Source organism: Myripristis murdjan, chromosome 21 (genome assembly GCF_902150065.1).
Source record: "Myripristis murdjan chromosome 21, fMyrMur1.1, whole genome shotgun sequence".
In the NCBI taxonomy this organism is placed as follows: domain Eukaryota; kingdom Metazoa; phylum Chordata; class Actinopteri; order Holocentriformes; family Holocentridae; genus Myripristis; species Myripristis murdjan.
In genome coordinates this window covers 17,772,056-17,793,713 of record NC_044000.1, presented here as the reverse complement: position 1 = coordinate 17,793,713, position 21,658 = coordinate 17,772,056, and the positions used below count along the sequence as shown (strand labels likewise).

Genomic DNA, 21,658 nt, shown 5'->3' with positions numbered 1-21,658 from the left:
TTGCACTGACCTTAAAGGTCACTTAAGAATAAATTACTTCCTGAACCATCGGTGGATATGCAGACCATGGAAGCACTAAACAATATTCACCAAATGTCTGTCTATCAAATTAATTCTTATACCACTAGGGGGAAACATCATGCTGTGGAACCCAGGAACTAAAGCATCCCTCACATTTGTGCAGAATAATGAGGAAGTGATCCTGGCGAAAATGTGATTTGCACAATGTGATTTAACAAACTAAACAACATATTTAATTCATATGACAATTAGTCCAGGAGACACTCAAAGTTTCTGGGGCCTAAAAAACCCTATCCTGATAGAAAGTCTCTCTCTGAGGGTGTTAATGGCTGAATTTTCATGAATTCTTCCAACCTTATTACAATATTGCACCTTTTAATGGAGTGCTGCTGAATAAGTATTAGAGGAAACCTGTGATCAACATGAATTCAATGATATCAAGCACTGCAGCAATAACACACCAGTACCATTCACTGTCTCATTGCCATTCAAGATGTGATCATTGTGTGGCTAGTGCTTGCAGAGACAAGTTAACCAGTGAATGCTGTGCTCCTCTTCTATGCAAGTCTTTTATAAAGGGCTACTAAAGAATCAAATGTCTCAGTCCAGGGTGGCCTTGTCTGAATGGTGTGGGGCTCCAATAACAGTTTGGTGTGTTCAAATCTGGGGAACAATCAAACGGCAAATGCACTTTGAAAGGCTTGTGCAGTCACACCTTTCCAGCTCTCATTTTCAATTCAAATCAGGTCAACAAGCACATCAATCCCATGAATCCCAGGTTTTCTTCTTTTATTTAAAAAAAAAGAAAAAGAAAAAAAAAAAGCACAACAAAGACTAAAAAAAAGTAACTGACAAAAAGGCAGATAGTCCATATCTATTTAAATAAAGGGATTATCTAGATATTATCTGTTTATAGGTAATATGTTGTATATTGCACATAATACAGATGGTATTCATACTCATAGACATATTGGTGATATCTTATTTATATCCTTATACTTACTGAGCACATGTACAATATTGTACAGCAGCAGTTCAAATCCTGCTTAAAACTCATATTGAGGATAAGCGGTTTATTTGCATCATCATAAATCATAAATCATAAATACCCCTGTATGCATGACTAAACAGAATATTTTAAACATTACCATAACAGAGCAGGCAACAAAAAACAATAAAGAAGAGCGACTATGAACATGCCTCAGTGCCTGAGCTAATAGCTGCACATGATAGTGATCATATTCACATTTCTCATAATCACCATATGAGCTTTTTCGTGTTATAGTCGGTGGATATGGTGTTTACATGCACCGGTTCAAAAGCTGAATACTTGAGTGAGCTGGCTAACACGGGAAAATTAATGTATAACTTAATCTATAAATGTAAACAGAGGCAGTGATTGCTACTTTCTCACCCTTGCAAATAGACTGGTCGACCTCTGTCTCGCACAGCACATGCCAGAGCCTGCGATGCTGTTTCTGTAGACTATGTCAGCTCTCACATAGAGCTTTGGTCCTGAGCTGATGATGATAAATCTGTGCCAGTTGTTCACCAGTTGATTGTGCTTTACTGCTGAGCAGGGAGAGTGTCTCATTATGTCAGTGTGGGCCGTCACGGAGACAGCTGCCAAAGGAAATGCAGTCTAGATGCTATTCTGTTCTCCTCTATATGGAAGGGAAAATTAGAGAGAAAGAGGGCGAGAGGGAGGGAGACACAGAGAGGAAAAGAGAGTGGGAAAAACAGAGAGCACGCGATAATATGTTCCATCAATCAGTCTAAATGACTTGCTTGTGTAATTAGCTAACAATGTTTTGTTTCTCAGGTTCCCTGAAGTTATTAGTGGTTCACAGTTAGCCTTGAAGTAATTGGAATGCCTTAGAGACAACACTTGATGTTCCTCTATCTGTATGGGACTGACAGTTTATTTTTCTCGGCGGGTGACTTCCCTCCTCTTTCATGTTGCTACAGTATTTGTGAATTAGTTTCCTGTCACTTTACAGTACAGCCTAATACTAATTGGTGCTGAGATATATGCGTTCTTCACACCACGCTCAGCGGCAGGGTGTCTTCCTTGTAGTTATGACATTAGCATCACTGAAAATTTTTGGAGCTAATAAATTGGTTTTGCTGTGGTAATATTGTTACACAAATTACACAACACTGTCCTTGAAAATGGCGTAATCTTATTGAAAACTTGAGACAACAGTGAAGCGTTCTATCCGCCCCTTCTTCAACCAGTGCCTGGCATTTTAATTTGATGCTTCATCTGCAATTAGACATGCACTGCATGGGCGCTGACGTGTTGCAGTGAGAATCAAACATTTCACTTTCCACTGGAACTCTCAGTAAAGGGGGTTTACCTAGACTTCTTATGAGGACTGGAAGAGATGGGCAGTGTGTTTCTAAAAAATCAATCTGACTGTCATGGTTTAGGCGACTACTATATCAGTTGCATGCAAGCACACAATCACCGGTGATGGTCGAGTTGTCATTTGAAAGGCTGAATGTGTTGTCAGAAGCAGTGTGATGAGCTGGAATGCCTTGTGCAGATGAATGGAGCTATATGAGAGGGAAAAAAGGCAGCTCTTTTCTATTTGAATTTGTGAAAAGATCAACATCCAAAAACACAACAAAACAAAAAAGATCTGATAGGGAACATCTTGGGATGTTTGCATAGCCATTAGTTTCCTTGAGTTTTGTTCCATTTCAATTTAACAGAGAAACGTTATTTCCCTTTTAATTTTCTGATAGGCCCTTCCCACACAAGTAGTTTGCTGAATAGATATCTGCCCAAGAAGTTAATTTAAATGACTTTTTGACAATGGTGATCGATCCACATTGCATACTAAAGAACTTTCAGACTCCACATTGAGATAAGTGCTGCTACAGACAGAATAAAGAAGTGTGAGCGCTCAGTGCTCTTCTTGCTATGTATAGTCGCCGTTTTCACCTAATTGCTGTAAGCAATATATGTGCAAGAGTTGGGACTTTATAGTAATCCCACATACAAGATCATGGGGAGTAAAACAAATTTTATATTGAATTTACAGTACACTATGTTCCACTGGTTCCTCAATTACTTGCAATTTGCAAGCAAGTCTTCAAAGGCTTTTGACCCAGGTCTAGCTCTTAAAATATTAAAAAATAGTACTGTTTGTTGTTTTGCCTGTGATTGTCACACACAGTCGTAGCTGAGGCAGTTTTTCTTTTTGTTTACCGGGGAAGATCACAGACTGGGTCATATTAGAGATGTTTTCTACCCCTGTCGGAGGATAAGTTGTAAATGTGAGCTTATGGGAACTGAAAGATATAGTGGCATGCAGAGTACAGACACCAAAGTAATGTCACCTTGAGTGAGCATTCCTCTTGACTGGACTGGCAGGTGATATCAGAGGATAAACTCCATTTTGACCTTGTGTTCACTCATCACAACAAAAACACAAGAAGAGAACGGTACAAAAAACAGCCATCCATCACGTTTCAAGTATTATTGCCTTCAGACAGCTGATATCACTAGGCACAGTTGCAGATAACTGCATTGCATTCAGTCTGGAGCAGTACACGATTATCTTAGATTTTAACAGTCTTATTAAAAATGCAGAAAAATAAACACTGCTTTGTTAACATTCAGTGCCACAAAGGTGTTATTGATTCCGTAATCAACCAAGTTATTTTCATGGGCAGCACAGGAACATCACACACCATGACCTCCATTATTTCCCCTTTGAAATTGCATTCACTGTATTTGCCTCTCAGGCTCTCGAATACCTCGAATCATTTCTCCAGGGAGGTCCTTTTTTTTTTTTTTTTAACCTGCTGCTTCTGTGCCAGTCTTGAGAGTACTGTATCCAGCAATTCTCCTCCACTGTATGTGGGACACTTGAGCTAAGAGTGAGACAAGGCATCTGGCACAACCTTCCTGAGACTGTGCATCAGTGTGCTAGTTTCTGCTCAGTAAAATATAGACCCAGGCCCAGAAATAAAGTGGCACACGTGTTATATTTATGTTGATAACACATGGATCTTTTGGCACAAATTAAATTCCCTCTTCGATACAGTTCAAACACATAGCATGGCGTTTCAGGACATTTTTTTTTTTTTTTTTTTACATTTCCAAGATAAAAACAGATTTAAACATGCATTTGACTTTGTTTTTAATTTAATTCTGAACTGGTTTACTCTAAAGTTTTGGTTGAAAAAGTAATCTGGCACAGCTTCTCCCACTGACAGAGTGGTTCAGTTCAGGTCAGTCGCACTGCTGGGAAAGAGAAAATTCCAGGAACGCTTTCACTACTGAGAACAAATATTGAGCACGAACACCAAGTTGTTCAAGCGCATGCCCTTCATCAGTTTCTGTGTGGCTTAACATAACTATGTGTTAGCAAATACGTTGCTTGTTATTTCCATTTTCTCTTATTCTGTTGGTGCATTTCAGCGTCTTTTGTGAAGACATGTTTTACTTTGTTTGTTCTCAGTGCTGCAAAAGAAGCTGAGATAATTTGTTTGTTCGCTTGTTTGTTTGTTTGTTTGTTTAGCCTATTTTTAGCCAGCAGGATCCCATTGAGATGCAAGATCTGAGCTACTCCAAAATTCAAATTGTGCATTACAATAGGATAAATGTTTCATACAGCTGGATCATACGATTTTGGATTTTACATAATGAAGACTCAAAAATTTGTGTATGTCACATGACTCTAGCATATTGACAAATCTAAAATTAGTGCTGCATGATAAAGTTTTGTGTCCAGATGCCTTAAACAGAAGTGCTCATGTGATATGGCTGTGACGATTGAAAACTCCAGTGTTCATGAGCATAAAAATTCGACCACAATTAGATTTAATTGGTTTCTATCAGCTACTGTATTTGCACTGTACGCTGGTCCCTAACTTAGAGCCATCAGGTCATTACTGGAGACTCAGGAGTTATAACTTACCTCAAGTTATTTACTTATAGAAATAAAAATTAATAGCCAATCTATTCTGCCTTTATGGTTAACACAGTTTAAGCTTTCCAGCTGGCCGGTTCAAATAATAGCTGGCTAATTTATGATTCAGATCTCAGATTTTTCAGTGAAGCTACTTTAATAAACAGAAAATTGCATGGACTTGCTTTCGTTGTTGGGTCACATTCATGTTTTGCTATTTGCACCTGCAAATATTGATGTTCTCCCATTTACAACTGCCTTATCTCTGCCTAAAGGCTTGGCGTTAATATTTGATTGGTACTTCGGTTTACACTCTACCAAATCTGTGGTGTATCTGTTTGTATTTAAGTATTGTGTAAATCAGGACATTAGTATGTACCTAAGAACCAAAACTATAATTTGTGCTGTGGATTAGGGAAACAAAACCAGCGACCATGACATAGGCAATAAAGTGGAAAGTTAACTTGTGGTCTAATTGAATGTTTGTTTAACCTTCTAGACGCACTGAGCTTTACGTTCACTGAAATGCCATTAGGATAACACCAGGAAATCTCTTCATGTGCCCAGATTCAAGCCTCAGCATCACTGTATCTGCAGAGTCTGACTTTCATTCATTGTTCATCGTCAGTGGAGCTGCTCAAGGCTTTGTCTGTTAATGCATTGCAAATTATGGTCTTTGTTCTCTTGTTTTTTACACCGGGAGGGACATGATCATACGCACAAGTCCAAACTTAACCATTAACAATTATCTAGATGATAGATGTGAATCCTATTCCGGAGCGTGTCTTCTGTTTAGCATTCTCTTTGTGTTTCGTGGCTGGATCAAAGATGTGTAATGTACGCTTGTTTTCCAGACTGATTGATGAGTACATACTGTAATTTGCGAGGCTTTAGGTGCATAACTGAATCCACTCTGTGAAGACACCTTGTCAACTGAGCCACCCCACTCCTTGCCCTCCACATATATACCGGCTCAGTATTTTTACTGACCGTCAACTAAGACACAAAAATGTTCTCAAGTCAGTGTTTTTATTTGAGAGAATTTGGCAGCAGGTTATGTCAGCTCTACATTGTTGGAGCCCATGATAATTTCACTCAAAATCCAGTGCAAACAAATCAACTCTTTAAACCCTCCATTTTGTAGAGTTAGGCTTTTCTCTTGATTTTTCATTCAGAGTCAAAATGTTGGAGATTTGACTCATTGACCCATAGAGATTTTGTATTTCCGTGCCAATCCATGGCTGATCTAACAAAAATGTTTTGCTGCAGCTGTAAAATCAAAATATTAAAAAAAAAAAAGCCTTGTGAGAAGTGTAAGGTTTTTTCTCATACATCAGTCAACATCTGCTTATGAGTCGGTGTGGAGGACTCACTTCACAGGAGTCACAGTCAGAGTGAGCTGCAGAAATCCTGGAGTCAAGACCAGTAATGGCCATGTTCAGGTCACACCCTGTTCAAATGAAAAAAAGAAAAGAAAAAAAGTCCGTTTTAACAAATCATTTTATCTCATACCCATCCATATACATCCATTTTCAAACCCCATTATTCCTGTCCAGGGTCACTCAGGGCTGCAGCTTATCCCAGCATGCATTGGGCAGAAGGCATTTAGGAAGGGAAACACCCTGGATTGGTTTCCAGTCCATCAGTAACATCAAGAGAAAAGCATCTGAATTTTGAAGCATGGCAGTCTAAGGCAATCCACTGGTACCAAGAACACTGAATTTGAAAAAAAAATCTTGAAAACAAGCTGATTTGAATTGGAAATGTTGGTTTAATAAAAATAAGAGTTCCAAAGTCTCACAACTGATATATTTTGCAGTGTGCATCTGCTGCAGCATGACTCAGAAGTGGGTTGTGGGACCGTTCTTACAAAGTATGGACATAAAAGTGGGTTGTATGAAAATCCTGACTGTAGCATGGAAGCACTGACTGAAAAAGGCAATGTTTGTTTTTTGTTTTATTTTGTTTTGTTCTATCCTTCCACCCCCCCCCACCCAAAAAAAAAAAAAATCTGTATATATATAAATTATATATCATGCATACTCACACAAAGTTTTAGCTCACTTTTATCTGTGTTTACTCTGACAGCTTGCAACGATGTGTAAATGTTTCTTTGGCATTGAATTTCATGAATATAATCTTAAAATTTTCCCTTTAAACTCTGGCACATGATCAATAAGGCAGGCCTCTTACTCTGCTGTACAGCCCTTTTAGCATCTCGTTGTAAAAGTGGGAGGTATGTCTCACGTAGCAATTTGATCCAGGAATGAAACAGAACTATTTCTCTCGGTCTTTTTGCCAATTACTTTCTTTTCTGCCTTTTCTATAAGGTACAATTCAATCTCTTGTTTTATTGCCATCAGTATTCTAGTGTGTTGGCTGAGGTGTGGTACAACCAGCAATGTGCACAAAAACAGAATAATAAACACTTCAATCTCACCTCTAATCATGCTTGTGCAGGGTGGTAAGTGAATCACATGAAAGAGATGCCAAGATATTGCACTTATGCTCAAATAAGCATGGCTGCTGTTTGTCATTTCAACCTCTGTGGAATTACAACAAGTATGATTTTACACCGACAGAATAATGTGCTTTCAACTTAAAATCAATTCGTTATGAAACACCTGATACATCCATGTCTTTTTTAGTGCGAGCAAGATAGAGATAGTGATTAATTCCAGAGTGAGGAGCAGTCTCCTCATTAGAGAACGCTCTCCACAGCAAAGCCCTCAACCTCCACAAAGCTACAAGGCAGCAGGAGCCGCACATTAGCATGTGGCCTAAGTTTTATAGATATGAACCCTCCTCTCATTCAGAGTTCAGATCATATTAAATGGTAGGAGTGTGACAATGCAAACACAATTGTCAATAGCGGTCCTTTCCTCAGGTTTTAACAGAGACTGAATGATAATTAGAGTTTCCCTTTGTTGCCCTTATCTCTTACCTGCAGAAATGGCCAATTTATGCAGGCTGCACCCTGGCCAGGCAAAGTTGATGCTCCCCAGAGGAGGAAAGCAGCCATGTTTCAGACAATGGAAATGAACTCAGGGACAACTCAAGGTTGATTTAGATCCAGGGCAACATGAAATTAAATGAAGAGCCAAGCCACACGGATCTTGCCCTAATGTTGACACAGCTCCCCCCCAGAATACGCCCATGCACCTGCATCACCAAGGAGCCTTACATCACTCATAGCTGGTCAAGTGAGAATAAAAATGCAAATGTCATATTGTGGAAATGCTGAGTGAACTAAATGTCAATCCATCTTTTCAATACGCGATATGAGATTCATGTGGATATTGAAGGCAAGTGTGATAGCTGCAGAAGAGAGGTTATACCAACAGCTGTGATATTTGAGCTGTGAAATAAGGAGTCCTTTTTCAGATGCCTAAGCATCCTTTTGTGAGATTATCCTGAAGCACCCTTAGCCTGTCTTCCTTCTATTATCTTCTGGCTGAATCTTCTGAAAACTATAAAGGGAGCACCTTAGGAGGACAGGAGTTAGGGGGCATTGTTTTCCCTTGATAAAAATCTATAGTTATGAAAATCCAAATGGTGTTACTTAGGGCAGTCTTTTCAGGGTCAAATACGCATTCCTTTCTTGTTCTTTTTTTCAGATTTTTTTTTCTTTTTTTTTTTTTTTTTTTTGTCATTTTCTTATTTTACATTCCTCAAACTCAACGAGATTAACCACCTGATCCGGTCCACGCTGGAATGACCACTTGGCAAGTCCTTACTGGTTCGACTATATCCTCTCCTAACACGTTTCATTGATCTAGCCGTAATCCCTAGTTCACATCCACATGTATTAGGAACAACATCCACAAGCACGTTTTTCATCTGATGCTGCTGCTCTAGGCGCGCACATCAGTAAGTGAATCACGTAGCACTAGAACAGCCCTTCTTCATGCGATCTTGCCAGACCTATTGGAGAAACCCCCCAAGGCAAGATCTGTCACTGTTTCACTCATTTGCTGGAAGACGATCAGAAACTATGTTAAATGCACCAAGAAATACACTGGAGTCTGCTGTAAGGCGTCGAGAGGATTCCAGTCAGATCTCACTGCGAAGAGAGCAGGTTTCAACAGTTGACGTGGAGAATTGAGCGCAGGAAGGGAGAAAAAAGGGAAGAGATTAATTTTGATTTGATCTGAAATCTTGCAACATCGCTCTTCTTGCATTTTCGCGACGTTCTGAGGAGCAGTGCAGATGGGCATTGTCCGGGTGAAGGATGCGAGAGGACTGGGTCCAACTAGACTGGATTATATGGGATTACTGGACTGATTATAGGACAATCATCGGGCAAAAGTCGCAGTCGCGCTATAGATGCTCTTGAATGACGGGAATACAAAAGGTTGTCCTGGAGAAAAAACCTTCATCCTTTCCTTTAGTCTACTTTGTGCCATGGACAGGCTTTATGCTACATGAGCAGAACCCATATGCAACAGTGTGCCGCACGGGAAGAAAAAAAGTAAATGCATTGTGAATGGTAATATTGGGCAATGCTGCATTTTGAACGGGCATGTCAGTATTTGCTGTAGTCTAGGTGTAGATGTCGCATGAGGGCAATGCGCTTTTGTACAGCCTAACCTTCACTATTGAGATTCAAACGCTTTAACCTTGATGCAATAGGAATACTTATTTATCACCGGGTATTCTTTTAATCCTCAGTAAGGCAAACAGAGCATCCCTGGCTCACACCATGTTGAATTTTATCTTACATTCACGCATTAGGTGTCGTCGGGCGGTCATCTTTGTTTACAGAAAGAGTTCATCATAGCTGAACGGCATGTGAAAGAGGTTAAAATACCGCCTAACAGGGGAGAACGGCTTATAAATCGATTTTACAGTCAATTCGTGTGAGATCGGGGACAAACCACATGCCTGGTTCGGGTTTAGTCCTCTAGGTTTGCTGTAATCAACAGGTTGAAAGTCAAAGGATTTTTTTTTCTTTCTGCCGGTACCGCATATCTAGTTGAAGGGATGCGTCTCTCTGTACCCATTTTCCTTTTCTTATGGGTTAAAGCCCTGACATTGAAAAATCTCAGTTATTCTGTCCCGGAGGAGCAAGGACCTGGCACTGTTATCGGAAATATAGCAAAAGATGCCGGATATGGGACCATAGAGAGAGGGAAAAAATCTAACTTCAGAGTGCTGGAGAATTCTGCACCACATCTGGTGGATGTTGACCCAGAGAGTGGACTTATCTTCACCAAACAAAGGATTGACAGGGAAACGTTATGCAGACGCAACCCAAAGTGCCAGCTCTCTATGGAGGTGTTTGCCAACGACAAGGAAATATGCATGATCAAGATTGATATACAGGACATAAACGACAACTCGCCTAGTTTTCCTTCAGATCACATTAATATTGATATTTCAGAAAATGCAGCTGCTGGGACACGTTTCCCTCTGACAATTGCACACGACTCAGATTCTGGGGAAAATGGAATAAAGACCTATCAGGTCACAAGAGATGATTACAATACATTTTCTTTGGATTTAAAAGTGAGGGGTGATGGGACTATATATCCAGAGCTGGTCGTTCAGAGACCTCTGGATAGGGAGGATCAGAGCCATCACACCCTCCTCTTAACAGCAATTGACGGTGGGGAATATCCAAGATCAGGCTCTATGCAAATCAATGTTAGAGTGACTGATTCAAATGACAACAGCCCAGTTTTTGAAAAATCTTCTTATGTGATAGAGATTCCAGAAAATTCACCACCAGGAAAAGTGCTCATAGATTTGAATGCCACTGACCAAGATGAAGGGAGCAATGGGCAGGTGGTCTATTCCTTTACTGGGTATGCATCAGAAAGAATGCAAGATCTGTTTTCCATTGACCCAAACACCGGCGTCATCAAGATTCAGGGAGAAATTGACTATGAAGAGAATCCCATCATAGAGTTTGATGTGCAGGCTAAGGACCTGGGGCCCAACCCAATACCAGGCCATTGCAAAATTACTGTCAAAGTGCTTGATAAAAATGACAACTGGCCTATAATAAGTTTTGTGTCTGTGCGGCAGGGAGCCATCAGTGAGGCAGCACCTCCAGAATCTGTTATTGCACTAGTCAGAGTAACAGATAAAGATTCTGGCAGAAATGGTCAACTTCAGTGCAGAGTGCTGGGAAATGTTCCCTTCAGACTGCAGGAAAACAATGATAATTTCTACACCCTGCTTACAGACAGACCTTTGGACAGGGAACTGAAAGATGAATACAATGTAACAATTGTAGCCAGAGACAATGGGATCCCTTCCTTGAACTATACTAAGTCATTTACTGTGAAGATCTTGGATGAAAATGACAATGCGCCACGTTTTACCAAGTCAGTGTATGTGCTTCAGGTGCCTGAGAACAACATCCCAGGGGAATATTTAGGCTCTGTTCTGGCCCACGATCCAGATATTGGTCGAAACGGAACAGTGTCGTACTCCATTCTGCCATCACACATCGGAGATGTGTCAGTATACACCTATGTGTCTGTTAATCCCACCAACGGAGCCATATATGCCTCACGGTCTTTTAATTATGAGCAGACTAAATTTTTTGAGTTCAAAGTTCAAGCTAAAGACGCAGGATCTCCTCATATGGAGAGCACCTCTACAGTCAGGGTCAGTGTCCTTGATGTCAACGACAATCTTCCAGTTATTATTCTACCACTGCTACAGAATGATACTGCTGAAATCCCAGTGCCTAGAAATGTAGGCATAGGATACATTGTGGCCACTGTGAAAGCGGTGGACCATGACCACGGAGAAAGTGGCCATTTGACCTATGAGATCTCAGAGGGAAATGATGATCACCTGTTTGAGATGGACCCGGTGGCAGGCGAGGTCAGAACTGCCCACGCTCTTTGGGAGGAGGTAGCCTCAGTGGTTGAGCTGGTGGTGAAGGTAACAGATCATGGCAAGCCCCCCTTGTCTGCTGTTGCTAAGCTGATCATTAAGGCTAACACAGAAACTGCAACAGGAGGGGGCTCCAGTGCAAGTGGGGAACAGCAGCACTGGGATGTATCCCTGCCCCTCATAGTTACCCTCTGCATTATCTCTGTCATGCTCTTAGCAGTCATGACTGCCATTGCTGTCAAGTCCAAGCATCAAGATAAGGAGACTGGGAATTATAACTGCCGCATGGCTGAGTACTCCAATCCTCCAGTGGGGAAGGGCAAAAAGAAAAGGATCAACAAGAGTGACATCATGCTGGTGCAGAGTGAGATGGAGGAAAGAGATTCAGCAAGCCGGATGAATGTGGTGAGCAGCCCCTCTCTCATCACCTCGCCAATCTGTTTCGACTACCAGAGCCCTCTGCCCCTCACCCTGCCCAGGTCGGAGGTCATGTACCTGAAAACCACCCCCAACAGCCTGACAGTCCCCAGGGCAGCTTGCCACTCCAGCTTTGCCGGGCTTAGCTCAGACACTCCAGCAAATAGGATGTCAGTGATACAGGTAAGGAGCATGCTCCTCTGTATTCTTTATCTGCCCTTTATTCTCTCTTATCTGCACCCTCTGCTTCTTCCCTATACAAATCTGACAAAAGAAAAGCAAAAAAAAAAAAAAAAAAAAAAAAAAACTTCATGTCACCCTGCAACGAGAGAGACATCCTCATTATTACTTTTACTCCCCCTGTTATGGCACTATAAAATATACTTAGCAGATACAGCATGATATGGTGGAACCTTAAAGGGTGGTAATGTATTGTAAATGACATTGTCAGTTGCCTCTGAGTAAGAAGGGTTTTTATCTGCATTTGTACAATCAAACCATTTCTGAAATTGGTCCATTGTATGTTTCTTCCTGCAAAACGGTACAGGTGGTCTGCATAATCAGAAAGTCTTCTCAGTTACGCATGCAAACAGTGTGAGTCTTGAACAAGGCTGCTGTGCCCCTGCCAGATCCACTGCTATAGAATGAAAACAAAACCCTGCCTGAAACGTGGGATTGGACAGGTGTTTGAGCAGCTTGTCCGATCACATTACTGAACCAATGTGTGCCAGACAGCTAGATGCACACAGCATAACCTTACAATCGCATTTTTCGCCCTCCGCAAATATGGGCCAGATCCACCCAACCACAGCCAAAGTTGGCAAGATAAGGCCATTAATAGGGTCCAGCCCTTCCTTGTGGGGATGGCAGGGTTATTTATACAAGCCCTTAGCATAGAAAATTGACAACAAGGGCTTGTAGTGGTATTTAGCACAGCAGAATTATCTGTTGTAAATGATGTAAATATCTAGGACAGTCTCAGACACAGTCTCATTTGGAGATGATAACACAGATGACAAGGCCTGGCACTGTCACCAGTCGCTAGGGCATGTGGGTGTGATCAACACAAACACATTATTCTCAAGATAGGAAAAAGGGATGCTGATGACAGTGGTTAATGCATTACTGCTTTTCCTTGCCAAGGAAGCACATATGGTCATGATGGAGATTTGTTCTTATCATGCTGCCGCTGTTGGCAGGTGCTCTTTGACTAAAATATATTTTATTAACATGTTTCATGTGTTGCGATTAAAATGTAAAAATCTGAAATGCAGCCCAGAGCATTGCTTTCTCAGTCTGCATATCATGTTACGCAGACTTTTGTGGGGGGGAAAAAAAAGCAAGGACATTTTGAGATGGCCAATACACAATAATTTTTTCCTTTCGTTTTCAGACGGATAATTTTCCCTCAGAGCCCAATTATGTTGGCAGCAGGCAGCCATTTGTTCAAAGGTAAGGGCTCTAACCAAAAGCTTCCTGACCAATGCATTTACATTCATCTCTATATCAAGCAAGCTGACTATGCTTGTCAAATAGGAGCACTCACAGGGAAGCAACAGTGAGTTATGTTTATTTTCCCTCCTTTCTTTCTGCTGCAGCTCAACATTTAAGGATGCAGAACGAGCAAGCCTCCGAGACAGTGGCCATGGTGATAGTGACCAGGCTGATAGTGACCAGGATACTAATAAAGGCTCACACTGCGACACGTCTGCCAGGGAGGCCCTCAAGATGAAAGCAACAGCAGTTAATGGCCAGCCTCTTGAGCAGGGTGAGTGGACGCTCTCTTTGCCTGACATCTTGAAGATGCCTAACTGACTCTTGTATCAGACCTTGTTTATACTTAACCCCATTAAACCACCAAGAATGTGCGTGCAGCTAACTGATATTTCTGAGTGGATGCTCGCCTCCCACCGGGTAATGCCAAACCACACTTAAAAGAGGTTGTCCATACCACAATGCTCAAACAAGATTTTTGTGGTGCAAAGCGTGCCACAGTAATCAAATCTTAGCTCTCTAAGGTAGCTGCAGCAGGTATTGTAACTTGTACTGCTCTGCGCTATTGCAGAAATCCTGAGCTGTGTTGCAAAGATGACATGAAGGTGCCACGGTGGAAAGTAGATGATAGTTTAAGAGGATAAAAGAGTCCATTGGCTGAAGGAAGAGAGTTCAAACATCCTCTGTCTGCTCTAGCCATCAAACAAACTCATATGCATGGCAAAGCATACCTCCGTCACTGTCTCTTTTGATCATGTCATTATTTGAACATGAACTCACCGCATCCATGTCTCGAATAACACGGCAGAGAGACAAGAAAGTATGACAGACAGACACTTTCAGTGCAAAACGACAGGTATTTTTGGTGAAACATGACAGAGTGTTTCCACCTCTTCCTTGGAAAGATTTTCTCAGTTAATAAAGGCTTTGCTTTGCTCCCATTCGAAGGTTTTGAGAGCAATGCTGCTTTATTATGGGAAGCAAAAAATAGCAATGTTAAATCTTATTTCAAACATTTTTAAATGATCCACATTGCCTGTGGCGTAATCATAGATGATGGTGAACTTGTTACAACCAGTCACAGCTCTTTTAACCCTGACCTGGTAGGGGCTGATATATTTAGCTATTTTGTGTCTAACACTAAAAATGTGGAAGAAAGAGAAAAATCTTCAAGGTAAGATGAAAGATAATAAGGGACTTAAGTAAAGTGATGCTGTCTCTCATTTCCCAGTGTGAGAGAGGCATCTTGGAACAGACAGGCTCTGGTCATCAGGTCCTTATGCAGTGCTTTCCACACCATTTACATTGCTATGAACTGTTTGTTTGTGGCATGCACAGGAGGGCAGAGATGGAAACATTCATGCGGCTGCCAGAAGGAAGTGTGAATCTCTCTCTCTCGCTCTCTCTCTTTCTCTGTCTGTCTCTCTCTCTCTCTCTCACTTTGTGTGTGTGCGTGTGTTACCGGGGAATCATGGCAGACGAAACTTGCTCTGTGGGAGGTGTAAATTCAATCACAATTTTTTTTGCAGCAATACTGAATCTGATTCAGCCCAAGTTCAAAGGCCAATCAAACGGAGAGATATTGAAAGAGATGTTTCTTATATGCAAGGCAGAATTTACACACAGCGCTGATGCTTCCTTGACTGGAATGTCAGTTAATTTATAGGCCTGCATTTGTAAGATAAGAGAAATGCAAAGAACTGGGGCATTGCATTTAATATTAATAGGTTGGTCTAATGCCTTTCCCAATGTTCTCTCATTGCATGTGAGAAATGCTGTTAAAAAGCAAAACTAATGGTTAGATTAAATGGCATTCTCCTGAGGTTGGTCAGTTGAACATTAAAGGGTGTCACTGTCTGCTGACTACAAGCTGGAGGATCTGCATTATGCATTATGCTGTAGACTTGATCACACAATAACACCACCCTCCAACCCACACACTCTTACATTCTGTCTCTCTCCTGCTCTCTCACACACACATAATAAACACACTCACATACGCACTGGTGCATTTATTGAACAACAAAGTCACTATGTTGCAGTTTTTTGACAAGAAATTATCCAAAATTGAGTCACTCCAGAATCATAGTCCCAAATACAGCAGCACAAAAGCTTGTGGGTTAAGTACCATTGCTTTTTATGTCTTTACCTTTACCAGCCCCCAGTCTCCTCGCTGCTTTGATACAGGTAATATATGCACCTGTGCAGCTCACACTATCATCCTCTCTGAATATTTATTCACTCTCAGAGACACCAGATGCACAGTGGGTATGTTGCTCGGCTTTCTCTGATTCTATTATAATGGCCAGGCGGGTTCTTTATTTTTGAGCGCGTGTCATTGTTCCAGTCAAACTTGCCTATAAGATCACAGCTTTTTTATCACTTAGTGACGGCTGTGCCTTCATGTGGCTCTGCACATGCACGGAACTATATAAAGACATGGCATAAGCTGCAATTTTACACCTGTTAGACATGAGTAGTTTTGAAACTCAAGAACGGAGTAAGTGACGATGCAATGGCAGAATGGATGAAAGCACCCTTACTTCTTGCTAAAAATCATTTTTAAGGTAGGCTACTTTTAATAATATAAATCATATACCTAGTAATTGCATAAGGAGGAAATTTTAGAGCTCTGCTGCTAATAAATAGCTTCATGTGTCACAGGAAAATTGGAAGTTTATTGCCTTAAAGGTTTGAGCCTCTATGTCGGCATATGTTTTTGTAAGGGTACAATGGATGTTCCACCTTTAGACCAAGTTGACTGAAAGGCATTCAAGTGAAATAAACATAGATTTTTTTTTCTTCTGTAATCATAAAGAATAACATATTATGCTTCCTTAGTCGGCATAGAAACACATTCCTTCTGTTATTTTTGCTTGTATAGGCAGACAGAATAACACATTGACAAAAATACCCCACTGTGTTTATGCTAAACCTTCTAAGCATATACATCTCTTTGCATCAGCGTCATCTGCTAGCTGCTCTGCCACGGTGATAGGTACCACGGAAATGAATTCAACACTTCCCTCTTTCCCGCTTGTGCTTATTGTTCTGGCCTCATGTAGCTGCACCCTACAAAAATACCACTTTCTATGACACTAGAAGAAAGACCGACAAACACAAATGCACAGGCCACAGAACTGTAATCTGCGGTGGAGATGCTTCAAAGCATACCACTTGTAATATGTGGGATCTGTGTTGCAGTTTTGACAAATCAAAGTCATCGTTTAGTTCTCCCTTTTGATGTAAAATGCATTTTGAACTCAAAAGCACATTTTCTCTTGATCTTAGTCCCAACAGAGATAGAAATGGAATGGTTTGTGCGAAGCATGTAACAGTGTAGTGTCACGTAATATACAATGTGATACAAAAGAGTTGCAGTGTGGAAATGAAAACAGTGTTGTGCCTTGAACTGTATGCATTATCTAAGAAAATGAGGAACAGATGTATAGCGAAAAACGATAAAGCAATATTGCACTTACCGCCTTCCTTATGCATTTAAGTCCTCATCTTGTGGTACAAACAAGGCACCTGGCCTTAACTTTTTTTTTTTTTTTTTTTTTAAGTCATTTATAATATCATAACAGATTAGCATTGTGTACCATTACTGTATGTCAAACCAAACCATGAACTGTGAACCAGATGTTGCACATTATGTAATTGCATTACTAAGTGAGTACTAACATTAGAAAGCAATCGGTCAAAAAGGCAGTCATATAATTATGATTACTATGCTCCTCTGGTTAATTAGCAAACATGCCATTACACTTTTAGATTTGCTATTAAAATTCTGCTATGACAAATAAACTTGCTACTAATTTTTTATGTTCAGAAAATGACTGAAATAATAAAATGGTTATATTGCATGTGGGAAAGCTCATGCCTTTCTGATTGAGTGGAATTCTTGTAATTATTATCACTTACAAAAGCACAGTGGTTCTTTTATTTTTGGCAGCATCTTTAGTGAAGTGGTCATTGCTGAGTTTTTTTCTTTTTTTTTTTTTTCACACTGCATTTTCCAGAAATTACTTGGCAATGAAACAATGTGAGCCAGTGCGCTGTCTTTTATCTAGGACTTTCTGTTAATGATGTAGAAGTCTCTATAGGGGGCGCTCGTTTCTCAGTTCATCTATGGTGGCCATCACTGCTCATGCTAAATGCCCGATTCTTCCTCGGTTCACTCCTCACAAACCTGTGCTGGTGCTGCCAGAAATATGAAATTCATCTCTTCCTAGAAAAGAGCAACCCAGCACAGTGTGTTCAGAACAGCAAATCTACAGAATAAGATATAAGTCTATTGAACCACTGCATTGTTATATTAATCAGTAATACAGAGCAGCAAAAATGGACATGAAATATTGTGGATTATCACTTTAAGGTTACCTTGTGAATTTGTGCGATGCAACAGCTTATATTTTAGTAAATCAGGACAACTTTGAACGCGGCTATATTTGAACATACACACAGCTGGTGCAACAGGCTTCTAGTTCTTATTTTATCCACAGAAGTTATTCATTATGCATCACCAGAGTTCTCATGTAGAAAGTTAATACTTGGATTTCTGTAGTAGAAGGGAGATTTGAATGTGTGTCTTTAATGTTGTTCTGACTTGAAGACAATGCGAATTTCACATGAGGGGGCGTTTGGGGAGCACATTTTCATAATTTTTTGTAATTTTACATGATAGCCTGTTGCATGCTTATAACTGTTACATTTAAACTGAAAGCAAATTGTGGGAAATACATTTGGGTAACTTATTTTCCAGGTTTCCTCTTGCACCTTCAATCTAACAAGCCAGTTTGGCAATATTCATTCATTATTAACAAGTCACTGGCTGGTGATTGGCGGGCAGTATTGGTGGCCCAGCCCTTGGCATTAACAGCCCTGTGGGCCGGCAGCCCACAGTGCTGCAAAACCATTGGCAGACTGATGTGAATTTAAGGCTCTAAATGATTGGTTGATTTTTGATGAGACTCTGTTATGACAAGGCAGATTGTGCCAATTCTGATACACTTATTTTTCTGGTGACATTACACAGAAAAACCTCATTAAATAGGAAGGTGCAGCATCACTGCTTTTTAATATTGTTTAAATAACATCCCAGACTGCAACACCCATGCCAAAACCCGGAAAAAAAACTGTTGTTTAAGGTGTTTTTTAAAGTGATTTTCTTACCCCAGGATGGCACACTAACAAATTCCTAACTGTTTTTGCAGGGCAAGACAAATCAGTCCACTGCACTGATGAATGCCGTGCACTGGGACATTCTGACAGATGCTGGATGCCAAAGTTACGGGTAGGAAGCCAAGCAGACAGTGCCGATAATCGCACCAACCTTTTCATCCCTGTGGGAATGGAGGCCATGGTAGAGACAGAGATTTATGGCACCATCAGCTGCAGCAGCAGAAAAACCCTCAGCACGTTTGGAAAGGAGCAGCGGGACAGTACAATCCTAGTGGCCAATGTCAAACCCTACTTAAAATCCCAGCGTGCACTAAGCCCACCACTGCAGGAGAGTCCATCTGTGTCCAGTAGCCCCACCAAGAATAGTATGCCCCAGGACTTGCCCGACCAAGAGTCCAAAGAAGAGCGGGAGGGCGGTTCAGACAGCAGTGCCTATGGCCCACCAGATGGCCAGTGTTCACCACCACACACAGAATTAGAGGAGCCCCCCTACCTGACCTGCGAGCTCAGGCCCAAGTCCCTGTCAAGCAGTCTCATTCACAGCTCTGTCATCAGCCAGGAGTGTGGGGGGTCAGAGTGTGCTCTTGACCCACGGGACTCTGGGAACTGACAGGTCAGATGCTCCCACTTGCTCTCACCTGCCAGGGGTGTGATGATGATATCACAGATAAATGACCAAGAGGTGATTCATTTTGACCCACAGAGGTTCCCGACACGCATTGTATAACCAAAAACCATCTGCTTTGTATGTTTTTTTGAGTTTGTGACTTGTTGTGTTAAGGTGAAATATGTGTCCTTGACTGCTGTGAAGGTATGGGGAGAAAATCATCGCTTATCTGACTCTTCAAGTGTTTTCATGGTGTACTGTACCTGTCAGTTTAGATGTCTGTATTTTACACATTTCAAGCTCCAATTTTGTGAGGCTGTTGAACGAATTGCTACTGTTAAGCTATTGAGTCCTGTCTGCTTTTGTACAGTGATGCTTTTTGTCTCCATTTTGTGTATAAGAAACATCTCTTCGGATATCGCAGGCAACTGAAATACATATCAGTGACGTTAAATACAAAAGTGAAGTGTCTTATGAACTATTAATGGTGGTGCAACAGGGAATGTCCCTTTTCATAAAACCATTTGAGGTTCCTGAAAACAATTTTTTAAGAATGTATTTGTAATTTTGTTGTTGTCCTCTCTGCAGTTTATGTGCAAATAAGCTGAGCTTACACGTGAATGTGGGCCACTGTACTTGTTGTGTATTTTATTAAATTTGTATACACATGTCCGTCCGTGTGCATGGAATGTAATTATTTTTGACAAGTCGCAGTTCTAGAGCTATCATGTTTTTTTATGTCAGAGAATTGCATTTCTGTCTCCAAGGTATAGCTTAAAGCATGACAAGATTTATCTTGCTTAATCTACCGATAAAAGGGGGTGAAAGCAATTCATCAATGGCCTGTGCTCCGCAAGGAATACAAAGGCCCAAGTAAGTAAAGTAAGTAAATCTGCTGACAAATAGCACCATCACCTCAGCAAACACACTGCCCTTAGGTATACCGGTATATCAAACTGTAGTAAGGGTCCTTATCAAAACAGCTTCAGAAGAAAATATCACAAATCACAATCAACACCTTACACAACAATTTATATGAATTATTGCACTTATGAATTAGTGCACCTAACAGAAGATGCTCTAACCTCCTCCAATCGATGGTACTTTGCTATGAATAGTATAAAATGGAAATCTTGCACAAGCCTTTGCACCAAAATTCAAAGTCGACAGGGTGCTGTCAGATGAAATATACTTTTGAACATTGTAGGTTTATGAAAATACTAATTAAGATGTGTCTGGCATGCTGCACTGACCATCAAACAAAAAGTTTTCTCTGAACAACAACTAGCAGCTATAATCAAGCATTTGCCTTTTGCAATGAATTTTTAGATTAGATGAAACTTTAATGATCCCTGAGGGGAAATTGAGCCGTTGCAGCAGCAAAGAATAGGACATAGAACAAATAGTGTACTGAAGGTATTATAGCAAGTAAATACAACAAAATAACATATTGAGAGTAAAACAACAAATAAAACACTGCATCTTCGCTGGCAGTTTTACAGGGTACCAGATGTGTGCAGTTTATACATCTATAATTTACAGCGGATACATAGGGCATGCAAAATGCACATTGTTGGCCCTCTACCTCATTAGATTTACAAAGCAGATGTGCAAATGTGAATCGCTGGTTGTTGACATGCATGTGCATTGAATGCTAGCATCAAACTCAGAAGCGGTCGACACAATGCAGAAAGGCCATAGACAACAGAGGTATTAGAGCAGCCTAAACCAGTGCAATCCATCTAGTGGTTAATTCCTGCCCAAACATAACCTGTTATTTGCCAGTGACTGGCAGTTATTCACTCCAACAGCAGCATGGAACATAAACGAGGCTGTGACAAGAGCAGTGCCACTCAGAGCAACTGGACCAAATCCAGTGCATCTGCTTGACATAACCTGTACAGAGCGATTAAGGCTAATCTCGGATGTATGTTTACTGAGATAGATCATCAAGAAAACACAAGAGCCCAAGAAATATATAAATGGCTTGTATTTTTCAACCGTAAAGAAAAAAAAAATCACACAAAAATCTACCTGTTCCTTTTCAGTTTGCGCTCCTCCACCTGGAGACACTGACTTTTGTACCCAAGCTCACGGTGAGCAGTTTGAGAGCGCCTTGTTTTGCGTGAGCTCTGGATAACAGAATCCTGTCATCTTC

General features: G+C 40.8%; 1 protein-coding gene across 1 annotated transcript; it reads left to right on the top strand.

Annotated features, from left to right (window-relative positions):
* The first annotated feature begins 9,791 nt into the window (after positions 1-9,791).
* On the top strand, positions 9,792-19,976 carry LOC115379900 (protocadherin-17-like). The gene is made up of 4 exons (XM_030080863.1): positions 9,792-12,398; positions 13,609-13,667; positions 13,814-13,983; positions 18,926-19,976. Exons 1-4 carry the CDS (start codon positions 9,930-9,932, stop codon positions 19,501-19,503), a joined length of 3,276 nt encoding a protein of 1,091 aa, XP_029936723.1. The 5' UTR covers positions 9,792-9,929; the 3' UTR covers positions 19,504-19,976.
* Positions 19,977-21,658: the final 1,682 nt, after the last annotated feature.

Coding starts and splice junctions, on each gene's coding strand:
- LOC115379900 (XM_030080863.1), top strand. CDS start 9,930: ATGCGTCTCTCTGTACCCATTTTCCTTTTCTTATGGGTTAAAGCCCTG. Junction 12,399..13,608: donor ATAGGATGTCAGTGATACAG/GTAAGGAGCATG, acceptor TTTCGTTTTCAG/ACGGATAATTTTCCCTCAGA. Junction 13,984..18,925: donor TGGCCAGCCTCTTGAGCAGG/GTGAGTGGACGC, acceptor CTGTTTTTGCAG/GGCAAGACAAATCAGTCCAC.